Genomic DNA, 21,536 nt, shown 5'->3' on the forward strand with positions numbered 1-21,536 from the left:
TAAAAACCAAGACATTCAAAAACCAAGTCAGTTTGTCAAATCCCTGCCCTGCTAGAGCTGCCCCGTGTCAACTGTAAGTGCTGTTATTGTGAAGTGGAAACGTCTAGGAGCAACAACGGCTCAGCCACACAGTGGTAGGCCACACAAGCTCACAGAGCGGGTTTCCATGGCCGAGCAGCCGCACACAAGCCTAAGATCACAATAAGCAATGCCAAGAGTCTGCTGGAGTGGTGAATAATGCTGGCAGTCCGATAGACAAATCTGGGTTTGGCGAATGCCAGGAGAACACTACCTGCCCGAATTCATAGACCCAACTGTAAAGTTTGGTGGAGGAATAATGGTGTGGGGCTGTCTTTCATGGTTCGGCCCCTTAGTTCTAGTGAAGGGAAATCTTAATGCTACAGCATACAATGACATTCTAGATGATTCTGTGCTTCCAACTTTGTGGCAACAGTTTGGGGAAGGCTCTTTCCTGTTTCAGCATGACAATGCCCCCGTGCACAAAGCGAGGTCCATACAGAAATGATTTGTCCAGATTGGTGTGGAAGAACTTGGCTGATCTGCACAGAACCCTGACTTAAACCCCATCAAACACTTTTGGGTTGTATTGGACCGCAGACTGCGAGCCAGGCCTAAATCGCCCAACATCAGTGACCAACCTCACTAATGCTCGTGGCTGAATGCAAGCAAGTCCCAGCAGCAATGTTCCAACATCTAGTGGAAAGCCTTCCCAGAAGAGTGGAGGCTGTTATAGCAGCAATGTTACAACATCTAGTGGAAAGCCTTCCCAAAAGAGTGGAGGCTGTTATAGCAGCAATGTTACAACATCTAGTGGAAAGCCTTCCCAGAAGAGTGGAGGCTGTTATAGCAGCAATGTTCCAACATCTAGTGGAAAGCCTTCCCAGAAGAGTGGAGGCTGTTATAGCAGCAATGTTCCAACATCTAGTGGAAAGCCTTCCCAGAAGAGTGGAGGCTGTTACAGCAGCAATGTTCCAACATCTAGTGGAAAGCCTTCCCAGAAGAGTGGAGGCTGTTATAGCAGCAATACTGAGCAATACCGTACTGAGCATTGACACGTTTCCCTAATTACAACTACACATATTAACATATTTATTAGACAGATCTTAGAATAGCAGGACATGAGATATGAATATTAATGAACAGTTGTTCAAAGAATTCATCAACCAGACTCTTACCTATAAATAACCGAGCATCAACGTTGGGATATTTTCCTAGAAGCTTTTTACAAACATCAATGGCTGGGTCGTCATGGTCCTGTACACAGAGTAGGATCTCAAACTGGGCAGAGAGAGAGAGACAGACAAAACGTTAGTCCAATACTGTAGAGAAACTGTAGAGAAAGACAGATATGTCAGTTCAGTTCAATACTGTAGAGAAAGACAGATATGTTAGTTCAGTTCAATACTGTTCCACTCTGACCCCATCCAGCTGCCTTCCACTCTGACCCCTCCAGCTGCCTTCCACTCTGACCCCTCCAGCTGTCTTCCACTCTGACCCCTCCAGCTGTCTTCCACTCTGACCCCATCCAGCTGTCTTCCACTCTGACCCCTCCAGCTGTCTTCCACTCTGACCCCTCCAACTGTGTTCCACTCTGACCCCTCCAACTGTGTTCCACTCTGACCCCTCCAACTGTGTTCCACTCTGACCCCTCCAACTGTGTTCCACTCTGACCCCTCCAACTGTGTTCCACTCTGACCCCTCCAACTGTGTTCCACTCTGACCCCTCCAACTGTGTTCCACTCTGACCCCTCCAACTGTGTTCCACTCTGACCCCTCCAACTGTATAAATCAGAGGCTTATTCTGAATAATACTACTCACTACTTTTGACCAGGTGCCCTTCAGTGCATTTGGAAACTTTTCAGACCCCTTGACACATTGTTACAACATTCTAAAATTGATCAAATAGTTTTCACCCCTCAATCTACACACAATACCCTATAAAATGACAACGCAAAAACTGTTTGTTTTTAAAAAAAATCAATTTTAGCAACAAAATTAAAAATACTTAAGTATCACATTTGCATAAGTATTCAGACCCTTTACTCAGCACTTTGTTGAAGCACCTTTGACAACAATTACAGCCTCGAATCTTGGGTATGACGCTACAAGCTTGGCACACATGTATTCTCTGCAGATCCTCTCAAGCTCTGTCAGGTTGGATGGGGAGCGTCGCTGCACAGCTATTTTCAGTTCTCTCCAGAGATGTTCGATCGGGTTAAAGTTCAGGCCACTCAAGGACATTGAGACTAGTCCCAAAGGCACTCCTGTGCTGTCTTGGTTCACCGTAGGGATGGTGCCAGGTTTCCTCTTGACGTGACAGTTGGCATTCAGGCCAAAGAGTTCAATCTTGGTTTCATCAGAACAGGGAATCATGTTTCTCATGGTCTGAGTGTCCTTTAGGTGTCTTTTGGCAAACACCAAGCGGGCTGTCATGTGCCTTTTACTGAGGAGTGGCTTCAGTCTGGTCAGTCTACTATAAAGGCCTGATTGGTGGAGTGCTGCAGAGATTGTTATCCTTCTGGAATGTTCTCCCATCTCCCTGACCAAGGCCCTTCTCGCCAGATTGCTCAGTTTGGCCAGGCGGCAAGGTCTAGGAAGAGTCTTGGTGGTTCCAAACTTTCTTCCACTTAAGAATGATGGAGGCCACTGTGTTCTTGGGGACCTTCAATGCTGCAGACATTTGTTGGTACCCTTCCCCAGATCTGTGCCTCAACACAATCCTGTCTCGTAGCTCTACAAACAATTTCTTCTACCTCATGGCTTGGTTTTTGCTCTGACATGCACTGTCAACTGTAGAACATGATATAGAGGTGTGTGCCTTTCCAAAACATGTCCAATCGGTTGAATTTACCACAGGTGTACACCAATCAAGTTGTAGAAACATTTTAATGATGATCAACAGAAACAGGATGCACCTGAGCTCAATTTAGAGTCTCATAACAAAGGGTCTATTTAAAGAAAATTAAATATAATTTAGCAAACGTTTTTTTAAATGTTTTTTTTCTCACGTTGTCATTATGGGGTAATATGTTTAGATTGATGAGGCAACATTTTTTTATTAATCCATTTTAAAATAAGGCTGTAACGTAAAAAATAAAATGTGGGAACAAGTCAAGGGGTCTGAATACTTTCAGAATGCGATGCATCTGTCCTTGTAATACTCAGGATGGCTTACGGGCACGGCGTTTCTGACTGTCTGTCGGGCACGGGGTGTCTGTCGGACACGGGGTGTCTGTCTGACTGTCTGTCGGGCACGGGGTGTCTGTCGGGCACGGGGTGCCTGTCTGACTGTGCCTGTCGGGCACGGGGTGACTGCCGGGCACGGGGTTCTGTCGGACTGCCTGACTGCCGGGCACGGGGTTTCTGTGACTGCCTGACTGCCGGGCACGGGGTTTCTGACTGACTGGGCCTGACTGCCGGGCACGGGGTTTCTGACTGCCGGGCACGGGGTTTCTGACTGTCGGGCACGGGGTTTCTGACTGCCGGGCACGGGGTTTCTGACTGTCGGGCACGGGGTTTCTGTCTGTCGGGCACGGGGTTTCTGTCTGTCGGGCACGGGGTTTCTGTCTGTCGGGCACAGTGTTTGTCTTACTGGCACGGGGTTCTGTCTTACTGGTGTTTCAGTTAGATTATTCATCATGTTTCACAGCCATTACTGAACATGAAAAGATAAGGACATAGTGAACCTGTAGAGACATGTTGGTTAAGGCTTGTTGTAATCGAGTATCACCCTAGGAAGGTAAGGCAGGGCGTTTTAAATACCTCTCAGTCATCCCTAACCTTACGTCCTATCCAGGTACTGTAACGGCAAAGTCCCTGCATGCATTTAAGACAGTTGTGAAAGGCTATCACCAGTGTCAATCATCTGGTTTGGTTGGTAACACGCACCGACATCATGGTTATGTATTGCTTCCCTTTACAGCATCGTTCAATAGGAAGCAGGTACTTCTGGCTTGCTACACTCTAATGCATTACTATGACGTGTCCAACTGTATTGGAACATTATCTATAACAGTAGACTGATCGTTACTAACAAACAGTGTGGTGGGTAGGCCTGGGCAGTATACCATGTATATACACCAGGGTACTTGGAAAGCCACGGGATTATTTTTCCATACCGTCAAAAAACATTTTTAAGTTACTCAATAAATTGGCATATTTGTAGCTACTTTTTAAAGTTATTGCCTGCAGTCAACTTGTGCAATACGCCGGGAGACAAAGCAGACTGCGTTCTCCATTACGTCATGAAGCTTACCGTAGTTCCTCAGAACAGTTGAGCCCGTCACGTGATTTGTTTGTAAAATATCACAAAAGGAGAGTCAGTGAGTCCCGCTTTCTAGATCTATCAGTGAGTCTTAGTTGTAACGGCGCACATGAGATGACTAAGTTACACTTGTACACAATTCACTACTAAATATTTGCCATGAAGCTGTTTGAGAGAATGCCAAGAGAGTGTGCAAAGCTGTCATCAAGGCAAAAGGGTGGCTACTTTGAAGAACCTCAAATATAAAAGAAAATATATATATATTTTGATTTGTTTAACATTTTTTGGGGTTACTACATGATTCCATATGTGTTATTATTTCATAATTTTGATGTCTTCACTATTATTCTACAATGTAGAAAATAGTAAAAAATAAAGAAAAACCCTTGAATGAGTAGGTGTGTCCAAACTTTTGATTGGGTACTGTATGTCAATATTTATCTTCAGAAATTAGCATGGCATTTAGCTCATTAATCTAATGCAGCTTTGGACCCCAGTCTCAAAACCACAAAGACCGTTTGGAATTTTACAGAGAGCTATTAGCCTGTTAGTTCAGGGCTAAGCCTACCTCTCGTTGATGCAAGGAGCCGTGTCTCCCGTACTGTGCACACACAGCTGTTATCTGACAGTTAAGCCCTGTTTACATTACATCTGAGCAGTCCACTGCAGAGCGCCGGACGCAAAACCACAAATACATTTTTAAAATAATGAAAACAGCTACAAGCATAAGCTTAAAAACGACTAAAAGTATGTAGAAAAGATTATGGATATATTTTTTCATAAAATCATTGAGAACTAACAATTACCCAAATAAAAGCTAGACATTAAGAGAATTGAAAATTCCAAAAACAAATGAATTTAGCAGTAATATATATATATATATATATATATTTAATATGTTTGAGCAAAAGAACACAGCATTAGCCATGAGAAAAATAAAATATCAGCTCTATAGAGAAATGTGTTGAATTACAGGAAATTGTCTTAAAAATGTTAGTTTCTGTACAGCTATATAAAATTCTCTTAAAGACAGCCGCCTTGCCACACCCATTAATTCACGTCACTGGGGACCATCCGGAGTGGTATCGCAGCACCCCCATGCAGTTTCGTTGCTAAACAAATGCTGCATTCTTTACTTAAAAAAAAAAACATTTTTACATACTTGACATACTTGACATACTTGACATACTTTACATTTTTCCAAACATTGCGTTTGTCTTTAATGCCACCAGAGTCTGTCAATGGAAAAGGAAGTTACCAGACCACACAACAAGATGAAAATGTGTTTTTTTGAGCAATAGTTAGTTAGCAACACGTAAACAATTAACCATTCCTATAAGTGAGTACTATTTAAAATGTTAAAATAACACACATTGGCTGTTAAAACTTCTTATGGATAGGGGGCAGTATTTTCACATTTGGATGAAAAGCATCCCCAGAGTAAACTGCCTCCTACTCAGTCCCAGATGCTAATATATGCATATTATTAGTAGTATTAGACAGAAAACACTCTGAAGTTTCTAAAACTGTTTGAATGATCTCAGAGTATAACATAACTCCTATGGCAGGCAAAAACCTGAGGAAAAGAATCCAACCAGGAAGTGGGTAATCTGAGGCTTGTAGGTTTTCAACTCAGCCTGTATTGAATATACAATGGGATATGGGCCATCTTGCACTTCTTAAGGCTTCGACTAGATGTTAACAGTCTTTAGAACGTTGTTTCAGGCTTTTACTGTGAAGGGGGGCTGAATGAGAGGGGAATGAGTCAGAGGTCTGCCAGCAGCCTCGGTCTCGTGATGTGCGGTCATGAGAAAGTTACCTCTCGTTCCATTGCTTTTCTACAGACAAATAAATTCTCCGGTTGGGACATTATTGAACATTTATGATAAAAACATCCTAAAGATTGATTCTATACATCGTTTGATTTGTTTCTACGACCAGTAATATAACTTTTGGGGGATTTGTCCGACATTTCCGCTGGACTTGCCTGCGCCTTGTGAGTTTCGATTTGTTTACTAAACGCCCTAACAAAAGGAGGTATTTGGACATACATTATGGACTTTATGGAACAAATCAAACATTTATTGTGGAACTGGGATTCCTGGGAGTGCATTCTGATGAAGATCAAAAAAGGTAAGTGAATATTTATTTCTGAATTATGTTGACTCCAACATGGCGGATATATTCTTGGGTTGTGTATGTCGTCTGAGCGCCGTACTCAGATTATTGCATGGTTTGCTTTTTCCGTGAAATCTGACACAGCGGTTGCATTAAGCAGAAGTATATCGTTAAATCTGTGAATAACACTTGTATCTTTTATTAATGTTTATTATGAGTATTTCTGTGATTTGATGTGGCGAATTCACAGGATGTTTTTTTTTTTTTATACAAATATGAACGTGATTGAACAAAACATACATGTATTGTGTCACATGTAGTCCCGGGTCATCTGATGAAGAATATCAAAGGTTAGTGATTCATTCTATTTCTGCTTTTTGTGACTCCTCTCTTTGGTTGGAAAAAAATCGCTGTATGCTTTCTGTGACTAGTTGCTGACCTAACATAATGATATGTTCTGCTTTCGCCTAAATGCTTTTTTGAAATCGGACACTGTGGCTGGATTAACGAGAATGTTATCTTTAAAATGGTGCTTAATACTTGTATGTTTGAGAAAATGTAATTATGAGACTTCTGTTGATTGAATGGCGCCCTGCAATTTCATTGGCTGTTGGCGAGGCGTTCCACTAGCGGAACGGGGTTGTTGCCTACCGTTTTATTGTGATGATAGAGATTTTGTTTTTGATGATAATTATTAGTTGCTAGCAACAATTATACATTCAACCTAGCCTAGCATTTAGCTAACTGCTCGGTAAGCTAGCTTGACTTGCTAGAAAGAGAAAAATATATATATATTTTTTTTAAGCTAAGTTACTCAACAAAACAATGTTTAATCACCTGAATCAATGTTTCATCTGTCTTGAATGAAACTGTAATAAATTTACCAAAATAAATGCGATATTTTACAGACTAGGTTTCTCAATCTTGTCTTGCGTTTTGAAACACTGTGTTCTCATCCAGTAGCGAAACGTGATTTACGTGAAGGTGGCGTACGATGTAATGAACTTCGCTATGGTGTCATACGTAGTTAAATGCATAAATGTTCCATAGGCTATGGAACTGATGGAGGGAGCATCAATTCAGTCACAACAGATATATTTTTAAAGTCAGATATTTTAAGAGTGAACACTATTAAAGTGAACCGGTGATTCATAACGTTTGAAACTGGTTTCCTGACCGATGCATGCTTCATTGGGATCGGCTTGGGCCCCCGCAGACCGATATTTTTTTATTTATTACACCTTTATTTAACCAGGTAGGCCAGTTGAGAACAAGTTCTCATTTACAACTGCGACCTGGCCAAGATAAAACAAAGCAGTTCGACACAAACAGAGAGTTACACATGGAGTAAAACAAACATACAGTCAATAATACAGTAGAAAAATAAGTCTATATACAATGTGAGCAACTGAGGTGAGATAAGGGAGGTAAATGGAAAAAAGGCCATGGTGGCAAAGTAAATACAATATAGCAAGTAAAACACTGGAATGGTTGATTGCAATGGAAGAATGTGCAAAGTAGAAATATAAATAATGGGGTGCAAAGGAGCAAAATAAATAAATACAGTAGGGAAAGAGATAGTTGTTTGGGCTAAATTATAGGTGGGCTATGTACAGGTGCAGTAATCTGTGAGCTGCTCTGACAGCTGGTGCTTAAAGCTAGTGAGGGAGATAAGTGTTTCCAGTTTCAGAGATTTTTGTAGTTCGTTCCAGTCATTGGCAGCAGAGAACTTGAAGGAGAGGCAGCCAAAGGAGGAATTGGTTTTGGGGGTGAACAGAGAGATATACCTGCTGGAGCGCGTGCTACTGGTGGGTGCTGCTATGGTGACCAGCGAGCTGAGAGAAGGGGGGACTTTACCTAGCAGGGTCTTGTAGATGACCTGGAGCCAGTGCGTTTGGCGACGAGTATGAAGCGAGGGCCAGCCAACGAGAGCATACAGGTCGCAGTGGTGGGTAGTATATGGGGCTTTGGTGACAAAACGGATGGCACTGTGATAGACTGCATCCAATTTATTGAGTAGGTTATTGGAGGCTATTTTGTAAATGACATTGCCGAAGTCGAGGATCGGTAGGATGGTCATTTACATTTGAACAAGGGACTGATTTGTATCGGTAAATCGTTACATCCCTAATATAGAACAAGTAGTACCTTGGAGGGATAGGGTATAGGACATAGACATGTAGCATATAGAACAAGTAGTACCTTGGAGGGATAGGGTATAGGACATAGACATGTAGCATATAGAACAAGTAGTACCTTGGGGTAGTCGAGTTCAAAGAAGGTCTCCAGGTTATTGATGAGGTTGGGGTCTACTCCTTTCAGAGGCTTCAGTAGAGAGACCCCTGACAGCTTACTGTAGGGCTGCTTGTCAACGCTCTTCTTATTGAGATAGAGTCGGCTGCAGACACACAGAAGGAGAGACAACAAACGAGATCTTCAGTTCTCTTTTAAAGTTTTTTTTTTTTTTTTTTTTTTTTTACATGTTGCCCTAGTAATTTTGTGTCGGACACATTTCCGACACGATTAGCCAAAATTGAGGCAACTTTGAAGACACAATCACAAACACTGGTATAAATGGCTTTTTAAATTATTTTTTATGACTTCACAGGTTGTTTTCCCGAAGACAAGGCATCAAAAGTGGTGTTTATGTTGTGGTAAGATAAGTCCATGCTACGGTCTTTACAGGCCTAGTCTACATCTCACTCTCAATCCCAACAGGAAAGAAAAGCACCGCCTACAAATGATGGAATTAGACTGTCTGTCCAACCATTGGGGTTGAAGCCTAATTATCTGCATTTAATGCCATTGATCATGTGACCGACTCGACATTCCACAATCTCTGAGGTGGCCTGAATGAAACACCTTTGTCTCTGAGTGAATCACACAAATGCTTTCATGAGGGCTTGCATCCCAAATGGCACCCTATATATAGTCTCGTGCACTACTTTTCACCAGAACCCAATGGGCCCTGGTCCAAAGTAGTACACTATGTGGCCTAGGGTGGTCTAGTGGTCTAAGCCACAGCCCTCGGTGCACATATACCACTACTCTCCTTCATCCAATCCTGCCCACTGCTCATTTCACTACTCTCCTTCATCCAATCCTGCCCACTGCTCATTTCACTACTCTCCTTCATCCAATCCTGCCCACTGCTCATTTCACTACTCTCCTTCATCCAATCCTGCCCATTTCACTACTCTCCTTCATCCAATCCTGCCCATTTCACTACTCTCCTTCATCCAATCCTGCCCACTGCTCATTTCAGCACACTCCCCTTCATCTTTCCCAGTCTCTCTATCAAATAAAAGCATAAAAATGCCATTATATATATATATATATAAAAAAACAAAAATCTAAAAAGTAGTGCACTATATATGGAATAGGGTGCCATTCTCATCATCCTCCTTGTGGATTATCTGCTACAGTCTCCCTGCTGAACATTAAGGATTACCTGCTACCGTCTGTCTCCCTGCTGAACATTAAGGATTACCTGCTACCGTCTCCCTGCTGAACATTAAGGATTACCTGCTACCGTCTCCCTGCTGAACATTAAGGATTACCTGCTACCGTCTCCCTGCTGAACATTAAGGATTACCTGCTACCGTCTCCCTGCAGGTGTATTCCCTGAAGCAGTAATTATGATGTCATGGGGAAGGAAGGTGTAGGAACTGGCAGAAACAGGGTGTTGGCTACGTGGAAAAGTAATGTTGCAACAGAGGACAACTATCAACCAGTAAAACTGGGAAATCTCTTTTCGATCCCCACAATAACAAATGACTAGCACGCCAATCTGGGGGAAGTATCGGGGGACTCATGTAGTGAATTTAATTCCACTGTTCCCATCACTAGGCTAAATACAGTGCTTTCAGAAAGTATTCACACCCCTTGACCTTGTCCACATTCTGTTGTGTTACAGCCTCAATTTAAAATGGATTAAATTGAGATATGTGTGTGTGTGTGTGTGTGTGTGTGTAGGCCAGTGACACACACACTACCCCCATAAAAGGTCAGTGGAATTATGTTCTTTGAAATGTTCACAAATTAATTAAAAATTAAAAGCTGAAATGTCATAAGTCAATGAGAATTCAAACCCTTTGTTATGTCAAGCCTCAATAAGTTCAGGAGTAAACATGTGCTTAACAAGTCACATAATAAGTTGCATGGACTCACTCTGTGTGCTATAAAAACATGATTTAAAAAAGACTACCTCATCTCTGTACCCCACATACAATAATCTGTAAGGTCCCTCAGTAGAGCAGTGAATTTCAAACAGATTCAACCACAAAGACCAGGGAGGTTTTCTAATGCCTCGCAAAGAAGGGCACCGATTGGTAGATGGGTACAAATCAATAAAAAGCAGGCGTTAAAATATCCTTTTTGAGCCTGGTGAAGTTATTAATTACACTGTGGATGGTGTATCAACACACCCAGTCACTACAAAGATACAGGCGTCCTTCCTAACTCATTTGCTGGAGAGGAAGGAAACTGCTCAGGGATTCCATCATGAGGCCAATGGTGACTTTAAAACAGTTAGAGTTTAAAATGGTTGTGAAAGGAGAAAAATGAGGATGGATCAACAACATTGTAGTGAGGTGTCCTTTTGAACACAGAAAACAAGTTAAATGCAACCAATCAACATCAAAATTTAAAAAAACTGGTTAACTATGTATGCTGTGAGAAATGCACCATAAGCAATGTTTCAAGGCTAAGCTTCACTCAGGCAGAGGGACATTAGCCTACAATTTAATTCCTGCAGAAACAGGCCTCAGAGGAATGGACAGAAGACTGTTTATCACATGTATCCTTTATAGGGCACTACTTTTGACCAGGCCCATTACACTATATAGGGAATAGGGTGCTATTTGTGACACAGTCCGTGTCACCTGGCATGGAGGGATGACATTCTGGAGATTACTCACACCCCACCTGTTAGAACAGCAGGAGCTGAACAAACTAGTTGTTTGGTCTTCACTTTCACAAAGGAAGCTTCGCTTCAAGGCTGTTTTTTGTTGTCGTTTTGTTGCTGGGATCATCTCTCTAAAAACATTAACTAGGCCCAACGATGGGTGGCAAGAAGCTGGGTCGTATTCATTAGTGCACGCATAAAACAGTTTGAAACACAGAAACGAGTTCCTCCCTGTTTCAGTCTGCTCTCCTCCGTTTTAGTGAGTAATAAATACGACCAAACAACAAGGCAATTAGTGATTGTCAGCAAGCCAAGAGGCATCCCACGTTTGAAATCCATCCATCTATAGCATAGAACAAGTTGGACTTCTGCCAGTGATTTTTTAAAATTGTATTTCACCTTCATTTAACCAGGTAGGCCAGTTGAGAACAAGTTCTCATTTACAACTGCGACCTGTCCAAGATAAAGCAAAGCAGTTCCACACAAACAACAACAGAGTTACACATGGAGTAAAACAAACATACAGTCAATAATACAGTAGAAACTAGTCTATATATGATGTGAGCAAATGAGGTGAGAAGGGAGGTAAAGCAAAAAAAGGCCATGGTGGCAAAGTAAATACAATATAGCAAGTAAAACACTGGAATGGTAGATTACATCTTGCCTGACAACAACTAGAGGGGAATATTTAAAATACTATATAAAGAGGTAGGGTTTCAGGTGCTTTCAGAAGATGGGCAGGGACTCTGCTGTCCTAGTTTCAGGGGGGAGCTGGTCCCACAAAATGGGGTGCCAGGACAGAGAAGAGCTTGGACTGGGCTGAGCGGTTGCTGGGGTGGGAGGCCCAAGAGACCAGAGGTGGCAGAACAGAGTGCTCGGTGTTGGGGTGTAGGGTTTGATCATAGCCTGAAGGTAGGGAGGGGCAGGTCCTCTTGCTGTTTCGTAGGTAAACACCAAGGTCTTGTAGAGGATGTGAGTTTTAACTGGAAGCCTGTAGAGTGCGGAGGAGGAGTGGGGTGACATAGGGTAACTTAAAAACCAGGCGTTCTGGATAAGTTGCAAGGGTTTGATGGCAAACGAGAGCCAACAGCATGTTGCAGTAGTCCAGACGGGAGATGACAAGTGCCTGGATTAGGACCTGCGCCACTTCCTGTGTGAGGTCTGGTCGTACTCTATAGATGTTCCACTTCCTGTGTGAGGTAGGGTCGTACTATACAGATGTTGTAGAGCATGAACCTGCAGGAGTGAGTCACTGCTTTGATGTTTGCAGAGAACGACATGGTGTTGTCCAGGGTCACGCTAAGGTTCTTTGCACTCTGGGAGGGCGACACTGTGGAGTTGTCAACCGTGATGAAAGGAAGTGATCGGGGCATGTTTTAATGTGTCAGGGGGCTAGGGTCAGTCTGTTATATCTGGAGTATTTCTCCTGTCTTATCCGGTGTCCTGTGTGAATTTAAGTATTCTCTCTCTAATTCTCTCCTTTCTCCCTCTCGGAGGACCTGAGCCCTCAGGACTAACTGGCCTGATGACTCCTTGCTGTCCCCAGACCACCCGGCCGTGCCGCTGCTCCAGTTTCAACTGTTCTGCCTGCGGCTATGGAACCCTGACCTGTTTACCGGACGTGCTACCTGTCCCAGACCTGTGTTTTCAACTCTCTAGAGACAGCAGGAGAGATACTCTGGATGATCGGCTATGAAAAGCCAACTGACATTTACTCCTGAAGTGCTGACTTGCTGCACCCTCGACAACCACTGTGATTATTAGTATTTGACCCTGCTGGTCATCTATGAACATCTTGGCCATGTTCTGTTATAATCTCCACCCGGCAGAGCAAGAAGAGGACTGGCCACCCCTCATTAAGTGTCGAATTTGGTCAACAACAAAAATGTATGGCTTATGTGCTACCTGAGGTTCATCTGATCTAATAGAAGTTTAGTAATGCTGAAGTTGTTATAAGTAGGACACGAGACGTCCCGGCAACTTTGAGAGAAAAAAAAAAAACACGTTATATTGTTTCGAGTGGCAATGCATATTCATGGCAGGAGACTAGTAGGCATAGCATCTCTCTCCATTGAATTGAGGCGGTTGACTTCAACATCCGTTACATCTCATTTATTGTATACACCAATCAAAATAGGCAGGAGCTAAACATCCCATCGTGCCGCTTAGTGGAGAACTCCCATTGTTCGAGCGGAGAGACATGCATCTTGACAGTATATCAATAATCTTTGGCTAGGCGCCAGCCGAACTTCCCGGACAAAACAGAAAGGTTTGCTCATATATTATGACGCCATTGTGACGTTTCCATGCACATTTTTTCCTTGAGAAAAAAAAAACACACCAAAACAGTTTTGTTAAGATGTAAAATTGTGTGACTAAGATCTCCTTGGCAAAAACAACTAAATTAATTACTGATTTCTTGAGCTACACTACATGGGCAAAAGTATGTGGACACCCCTCCATCGACAAACATTGGCAGTAGAATGGCATTGAAGAGCTCAGTGACAATCAATTGGTCAGTTGGTCAAAATTCTGCCCTGCTAGAACTGCCCCAGTCAACTTTAAGTGCTGTTATTGTGAAGTGGAAACGTCTAGGAACAACAATGGCTCAGCCGTGAAGTCGTAGGCCACACAAGCCCACAGAACGGGACCGCAGAGTGCTGAAGAGCGTAAACATCGTCTGTCCTCGGTTGCAACACTCACTACTGAGTTCCAAACTGCCTCTAGAACCAACGTGGGAGCAAAAACTATTCATCGGGAGCTTCATGAAATGGGTTTCCATGGCCGAGCAGCTGCACACAAGCCCAAGATCACCATGCATAATGCCAAGCGTCAGCTGGAGTGGTGTAAAGCTTGCCGCTATTGGACCTTGGAGCAGTGGAAACACGTTCTCTGAAGTGATGAATCACGCTTCAACATCTGGCAGTCCGATGGACGAATCTGGGTTTGGCAGATGGCAGGAGAACACTACCTGCCCCAATGCATAGTTCCAACTGTAAGGTTTGGTGGAGGAGGAACAATAGTCTGGGGCTGTTTTTCCACAGTTCGGGCTAGGCCCCTTAGATCTAGTGAAGGGAAATCTTAACCGCTACAGCATACAATGACATTCTAGACGATTCTGTGCTTCCAACTTTGTGGCAACAGTTTGAGGAAGGACTTTTCCTGTTTCAGCATGACAATGCACAAAGCATCCCGTGCACAAAGCGAGGTGCATACAGAAATGGTTTGTCGATATCAGTGTGGAATAACTTGATTGGCCTGCACAGGGCCCTGACCTCAACCACATCAAAAACCTTTCAGATTAATTGGATGCCGACTACGAGCCAGGCCTAATCGCCCAGCATCAGTGCCCGACCTCACTAATGCCCTTGTGGCTGAATGGAAGCACGTTCCCGCAGCAATCTTCCAACATCTAGTGGAAAGCCTTCCCAGAAGAGTAGAGACTGTTATAACAGCAAGGGGGGGGACCAACTCCATATTAATGCCCATGATTTTGTAATGAGATGTTGGACAAGAAATTGTCCACATACACTACAAAAGTATCTTAGATTCATTCTGACTATTTTGAGGAAGCGTGAACTGCCCACAGCCTCTCAAGATAGACAACAAGTACTATTGTCGCTTTTAGGGGAGTATGCTTGGCTAGGCGCCAGCCCAACTGACGCATGCTGACGCCTTTAATGCCCAGAGCATGCAGGACCCCCAGCCAGCAAACAATGACCTAAAAACTCAAAAGAATCATGATTCTACACACCTCTCATTCACCATTGGGGAGCTTATTGGAGCTGTTATCTGTGACTGAAACATATAAAGCAGTGCTTCAATTTCAAACAGTGTAATTTGTGATTGCTAAGCATACAAATAAGATTATCTATTGAAACCTTTGAAATAAGGTCTACTTGCGGCCGCAACCGACATGATTGTGAAGTGAATGAAATTGCTTGACTGCTTGCGCAATAGGATATCCTTCGCCAACTGCAGAAGCCACACAAAAGATTTGTTCTCGAGTTCAAGTGTTGATCAGGAGGCAGGCGGAGCATGTTCTGGTTCTACAAAGCTGTGGCAATCGATAACATTCAATAATAAATGTATTGCATTCATTCTTGCACCATATCAATCATTTATCAACATGTCCTTTCCATATATGCTGCCTGATCAAATTTTTCTACACACATCATAGACAGTTAGTGGTTGGAGTACGGTATAAATTCTGCTGTAGAATTCCTTGAAACCAGCAAGTCAAACTAACAAATGAAGTGAAATGACTTATTAGAAAAATCATGACTCGAGTCAGTCTACACTTCGCAATTCCTCGTTGGTGTGCCAGTCGGAGCTAGGCAACATGTCTGACCAGCTAGATGGTTGAACACCACAGCTATACCACCACAACAAGTCAGAAAAGTCTCAACGCGGTCACAGGTGTGTGGAGAACACTCCACAGCCAATTAGCACAGGTGTGTGGAGAACACTCCACAGCCAATTAGCACAGGTGTGTGGAGAACACTCCACAGCCAATTAGCACAGGTGTGTGGAGAACACTCCACAGCCAATTAGCACAGGTGTGTGGAGAACACTCCACAGCCAATTAGCACAGGTGTGTGGAGAACACTCCACAGCCAATTAGCACAGGTGTGTGGAGAACACTCCACAGCCAATTAGCACAGGTGACCCGCCTATGTCTTCCGTTAACAAGCCGCGTAACACGGCCGTGTGGGAACACTAACCCTATAAAAAAAAGGTGTAATAATTTAACCTTTTTTAGTTTTTAGGAAATGATTTATGTATTGCCGATATGAATGATACGTTCATATATTTCTAAACCCGTAACATAACCAATCCTTTTCAACTTTCAGGACGAGTGTCGGAAGAACTTAAACGAACCCGAGCAGAAGAGACCATCAAATATGCACTAAAAGTAGTTATCGTCTATGACTGGGGTACAAGATAACTAGCTAACTCAATGAATTAAGCGGTGTAATTGGGCTATAAGAACTTGTTAATTAACAAGTTATCGTTTAACTATCATCGTGACCATGTCAGAGGTGTTAAATCAAACGACAAAAACACCATACCGACATTACCGGTGTCTAGGCTGTATCACTGATCATCAACATGTCAGCTAACGTAAAATAAATAAATAAACTGATATCCAAGTGTCTGTGCCAGTAACGTTAGCTAGCTAAATACAAGGGAACGCCGAAAAAACAGTTTAGACATTAAAACGAAACAACGAAACAACGCGTTAGACAGTGACTAACAATTGAATGGTATTCAAGAGACACATTACTTTACTTAGCTAGCTAAAACATCGATTAGTTTACTAGCTATCATGTGAGCGGTAATTTCAGTCTATCGACATAGATAGCTAATCTAACTAGCTGACGTTATATTTGACATCATGCTAACGTTAGCTTGAGACATACTTTAGCTAGCTAACGTAGTGGTGTCACTAGCTAAATTGATAGGTAATACTTACACATAGACGATGGACATGAAATGCATAAACCAGAGTACCAGAAATAGAATGAATCCAAATATAGAGAAACCTTGCATGGCAAGATCCAGAAGAGCCATCATTGTGGCTAAGCTGCTACGTTAACAACACCGGCGGTGTAAATATCGAGGCGGACTGGCGAGTCCGGGCGGGGTATGGCACTTCCGCCCTGTCTTTTCTTCTTCTGTGGATTTTACATATGTCATTTGGCAACCAACTTTACAGTGTATTGCCGCCACCAACTGGACTGGAGGGTGGTCTAAATCTAAGGAAAACTTTTACATTGACAGCTGGGTAAATTGTGCACTGCCCTATGGGACACCCAATCACAGCCAGATGTGATGCAGCCTGGATTCGAACCAGGTACTGCAGTGACACCTCTTGCACTGAGATGCAGTGTCTTAGACCACTGCTCCACTCTGGAGCCCTCCACATAGCACTGAGATGCAGTGTCTTAGACCACTGCTCCACTCAATCTTGTGTGTCCTAGTCTCATCCTTGTGTGTCCCAGTCTCAGCCTTGTGTGTCCCAGTCTCAGTCTTGTGTGTCCCAATCTCATCCTTGTGTGTCCCAGTCTGGCTTGTGTGTCCCAGTCTCAGCCTTGTGTGTCCCAGTCTCAGCCTTGTGTGTCCCAGTCTCAGTCTTGTGTGTCCCAGTCTCAGCCTTGTGTGTCCCCGTCAGTCTTGTGTGTCCCAGTCTCAGTCTTGTGTGTCCCAGTCTCAGCCTTGTGTGTCCCAGTCTCATCCTTGTGTATCCCAGTCTCAGTCTTGTGTGTCCCAGTCTCAGTCTTGTGTGTCCCAGTCTCACCCTTTCCTCCCTTCTCTCTCGGCCTGAGGACCCCCCCTGCCCCAACTTTTTCCTGGATCTTATACAGGTGTCTTCCCTGTCTCTTCCTGTTCCTGGATCTTATACAGGTGTCTTCCCTTTCTCTTCCTGTTCCTGGATCTTATACAGGTGTCTTCCCTTTCTCTTCCTGTTCCTGGATCTTATACAGGTGTCTTCCCTTTCTCTTCCTGTTCCTGGATCTTATACAGGTGTCTTCCCTTTCTCTTCCTGTTCCTGGATCTTATACAGGTGTCTTCCCTTTCTCTTCCTGTTCCTGGATCTTATACAGGTGTCTTCCCTTTCTCTTCCTGTTCCTGGATCTTATACAGGTGTCTTCCCTGTCTCTTCCTGTTCCTGGATCTTATACAGGTGTCTTCCCTGTCTCTTCCTGTTCCTGGATCTTATACAGGTGTCTTCCCTTTCTCTTCCTGTTCCACAACTCTTGCCATTTGTTTTTATCCACTGTTCTTATTAACCCCTTGGCTTCTGCTTTACTGATTGACAATTCCATTCATACTCCCGAGTGGCGCAGTGGTCCAAAGCACTGCATCTCAGTGCAAGAGGTGTCACTACAGTCCCTGGTTTGAATCTAGGCTGTATCACATCCAGCTGTGATTGGGAGTCCCATAGGGGCAGCGCACAATTAGCCCAGCGTCGTCCGGGTTTGGCCGGGGTAGGCCGTCATTATAAATAAGAATTTGTTCTTATTTTAAAAAAACAAGGTGGGATAGCAGGAAGAAACCAAGGTGGGATAGCAGGAAGAACCACAGAGAGGCTCAACTCCCTCCCAAACAACCCCATCTCTCTCGCCATGCCATTACCTATCCACCCAAAGCTTGTATTCATATTTTGTTCATATTCCCAGCACTCTAGTTGTACTTTTTTTTGTTGGATGTGTGACCTTATGACCTGTAGATTTACCCAATATGTCATGGTTAGCTGTTGACTTAACTCTAACGGCATCTTTCCCAACCATACCTTTTTATTTCTGTTTTAATTTCACCTTTCTTCCACCTTTATTTAACCAGGTAGGCAAGTTGAGAACACCTTTATTTAACCAGGTAGGCTAGTTGAGAACAAGTTCTCATTTACAATTGTGACCCGGCCAAGATAAAGCAAAGCAGTTCGACACATACAACGACACAGAGTTACACCTGGAGTAAAACAAACATACAGTCAAAAATACAGTAGAAAAATAAGTCTATATACAATGTGAGCAAATGAGGTGAGATAAGGGAGGTAAAGGCAAAAAAAAGGCCATGGTGGTAAAGTAAATACAATATAGCAAGTAAAACACTGGAATGGTAGATTTGCAATGGAAAAATGTGCAAAGTAGAAATAAAAATAATGGGGTGCAAAGGAGCAAAATAAATGAAATACAGTAGGGAAAGAGGTAGTAGTTTGGGCTAAATTATAGGTGGGCTATGTACAGGTGCAGTAATCTGTGAGCTGCTCTGACAGCTGGTGCTTAAAGCTAGTGAGGGAGATAAGTGTTTCCAGTTTCAGAGATTTTTGTAGTTCGTAACAGTCATTGGCAGCAGAGAACTGGAAGGAGAGTCACCGGGGAGGTCCTGATTGCTCCACAACTTATTCTTAGGGCTTGAGCCTGGATTACATCTAGCTTTTTAAAGACGTTTGAGTTGCATATCCTTGCCTAGTTTAAATAAAAGTGAAATAAAATTTTTACAAATATCCATATGCTACACTTCCATAATCCAGTGATTACCTTAGCAGTGCAATATATAGCATGACCTCTCAATATCAGGTCTCACCTGGGAGAATACATTGTCAATCATAATGGAGAACAACAAAGGACTAATGACACTTCCCTGGGGGGTGCCATTATCTACCTCATATCTTTCTGACATAGAGCCCCCCACCCCTCCTTCACTTGTATTGATCACCCAGAAAGAAAATCCTTTATCCAGTTAAAAATCCATCCTCCATCCCCCATGTTATCCAGCTTGGTACTGTGAGTATGTTTTCCTTCCACATCATATCTTCTGTGCATCGAAGAAAAAGGCTACCAGCGTCTCCTTATTTGCTTGTGCCTTCAGTATGACTGAGTCAAGGCCCAGTACAGGATCCATTGGTCCCCTGCCTTTCCTGAACCATCTGGTGATATTAGTCCTCTATTAGTCCTCTACTCTACAGCAAGAGTCATCATTTCCATACGTTTACATACATCAGATGTCAATGCTATCGGCCTATAGCTTAAAGGACAGGCTGCTTCCAACTTTCAGGCAGTTTCCCTTCCTGCCACACCTTATTGTGAAGTTCCAATACTTTCCCCTTTCTTCCATAGACTTACCCAGTAATTACGACAACTTCCGGAGGACGTCCTATCAGAGCTCTTGCAGCACAAACTGACATGTTGTCCACCCAATCAAAGGATCAGAGAATGAATCTAGTACTGAAAGCATAAGCTACAGCTAGCTAGCACTGCAGAGCATAACATGTGGTGAGTAGTTGACTCAAAGAGAAAGACAATAGTTTAACAGTTTTGAACAAATTATTTTCTTCCAAAATTAAGAAAAAGCAAGAGCGAGAGCTTGCTATATTTGGTTGTATTTTTTAAACGTTCACTTAGCTAGCAAATGCAGCTAGCTAGTTTAGCATAATCAAACACCCGGCTCAAACAGAGAGGGATGCTATGTTAGCTAACTGGCTATGGCTATCCAACAGAGAGGGATGCTATGTTAGCTAGCTGGCTATGGCTATCCAACAGAGAAGGATGCTATGTTAGCTAACTGGCTATGGCTATCCAACAGAGAGGGATGCTATGTTAGCTAACTGGCTCTGGCTATCCAAGAGAGAGGGATGCTATGTTAGCTAACTGGCTATGGCTATCCAACAGAGAGGGATGTTATGTTAGCTAACTGGCTATGGCTATCCAACAGAGAGGGATGCTATGTTAGCTAGCTGGCTATAGCTATCCAACAGAGAGGGATGCTATGTTAGCTAACTGGCTATGGCTATCAACAGAGAGGGATGCTATGTTAGCTAACTGGCTATGGCTATCCAACAGAGAGGGATGCTATGTTAGCTAGCTGGCTATGGCTATCCAACAGAGAGGGATGCTATGTTAGCTAACTGGCTATGGCTATCAACAGAGAGGGATGCTATGTTAGCTAACTGGCTATGGCTATCCAAGAGAGAGGGATGCTATGTTAGCTAACTGGCTATGGCTATCCAACAGAGAGGGATGCTATGTTAGCTAGCTGGCTAAGGCTATCCAACAGAGAGGGATGCTATGTTAGCTAACTGGCTATGGCTATCCAACAGAGAGGGATGCTATGTTAGCTAGCTGGCTAAGGCTATCCAACAGAGAGGGATGCTATGTTAGCTAACTGGCTATGGCTATCCAACAGAGAGGGATGCTATGTTAGCTAACTGGCTATGGCTATCCAACACTGGAACTCTTCCAAGTCAAGGTTAGCTTTTGGTTTTATTAATTTATTTCCACCGGGGCCCACCGGTGTAACTGCTAAACTGTACACTGTACTGCACGATTATAGCGGGTTTACTAACACGTTAGTTCTAGCAGCTATGTTGACTATGACGTGACAATGATGTAGGCTGTGTGTAGTGGTTATGATATGAAGGTTTGGCTTGGAAAGTTTTTTTTCTCCTGGTCACAGACAGCTGATGTGTTGTGCACTGAAGTCCAGAAGGAAAAGGTGAGAGGAGCAGAACGTGTAGATAGTTGATCATGCTGTTGTGAAAGTGAGCTGTTTGCATGTGATCGGAGGTGTATTCATTCTGCTGATTCTGTTGAAAAACGTTTCTTAAACGGAAGCAAAGGGAACAAAACGGGGATAAACATACCAGAATTTGTCCAATAGAAATTCTAGTTTGCAACTGTTGGACTAATGATTACACCCTAGATCAGCTAGATGCAGGCAAG

The 21,536-nt window shown here is 43.2% G+C and overlaps 1 protein-coding gene across 2 annotated transcripts in view; it reads right to left on the minus strand.

Annotated features, from left to right (window-relative positions):
• Nucleotides 1-16,959, minus strand: part of ugcg (UDP-glucose ceramide glucosyltransferase) — a 30,936-nt gene extending 13,977 nt beyond the window's left edge. For both annotated transcript variants that reach the window (XR_006083996.1, XM_042326386.1), the window contains exons 1-3: nucleotides 16,787-16,959; nucleotides 8,661-8,802; nucleotides 1,197-1,299 (exon numbers count right to left, since the gene is read on the minus strand). Coding sequence is in view for 1 of the 2 variants with exons in the window: in XM_042326386.1 (XP_042182320.1) it covers nucleotides 1,197-1,299; nucleotides 8,661-8,802; nucleotides 16,787-16,887 (346 nt within the window). In the remaining variant the exon portion in view is untranslated. The remainder of the gene's footprint in view (nucleotides 1-1,196; nucleotides 1,300-8,660; nucleotides 8,803-16,786) is intronic.
• Nucleotides 16,960-21,536: the final 4,577 nt, after the last annotated feature.

This window comes from Oncorhynchus tshawytscha, linkage group LG09 (genome assembly GCF_018296145.1).
Source record: "Oncorhynchus tshawytscha isolate Ot180627B linkage group LG09, Otsh_v2.0, whole genome shotgun sequence".
Classification (NCBI taxonomy): domain Eukaryota; kingdom Metazoa; phylum Chordata; class Actinopteri; order Salmoniformes; family Salmonidae; genus Oncorhynchus; species Oncorhynchus tshawytscha.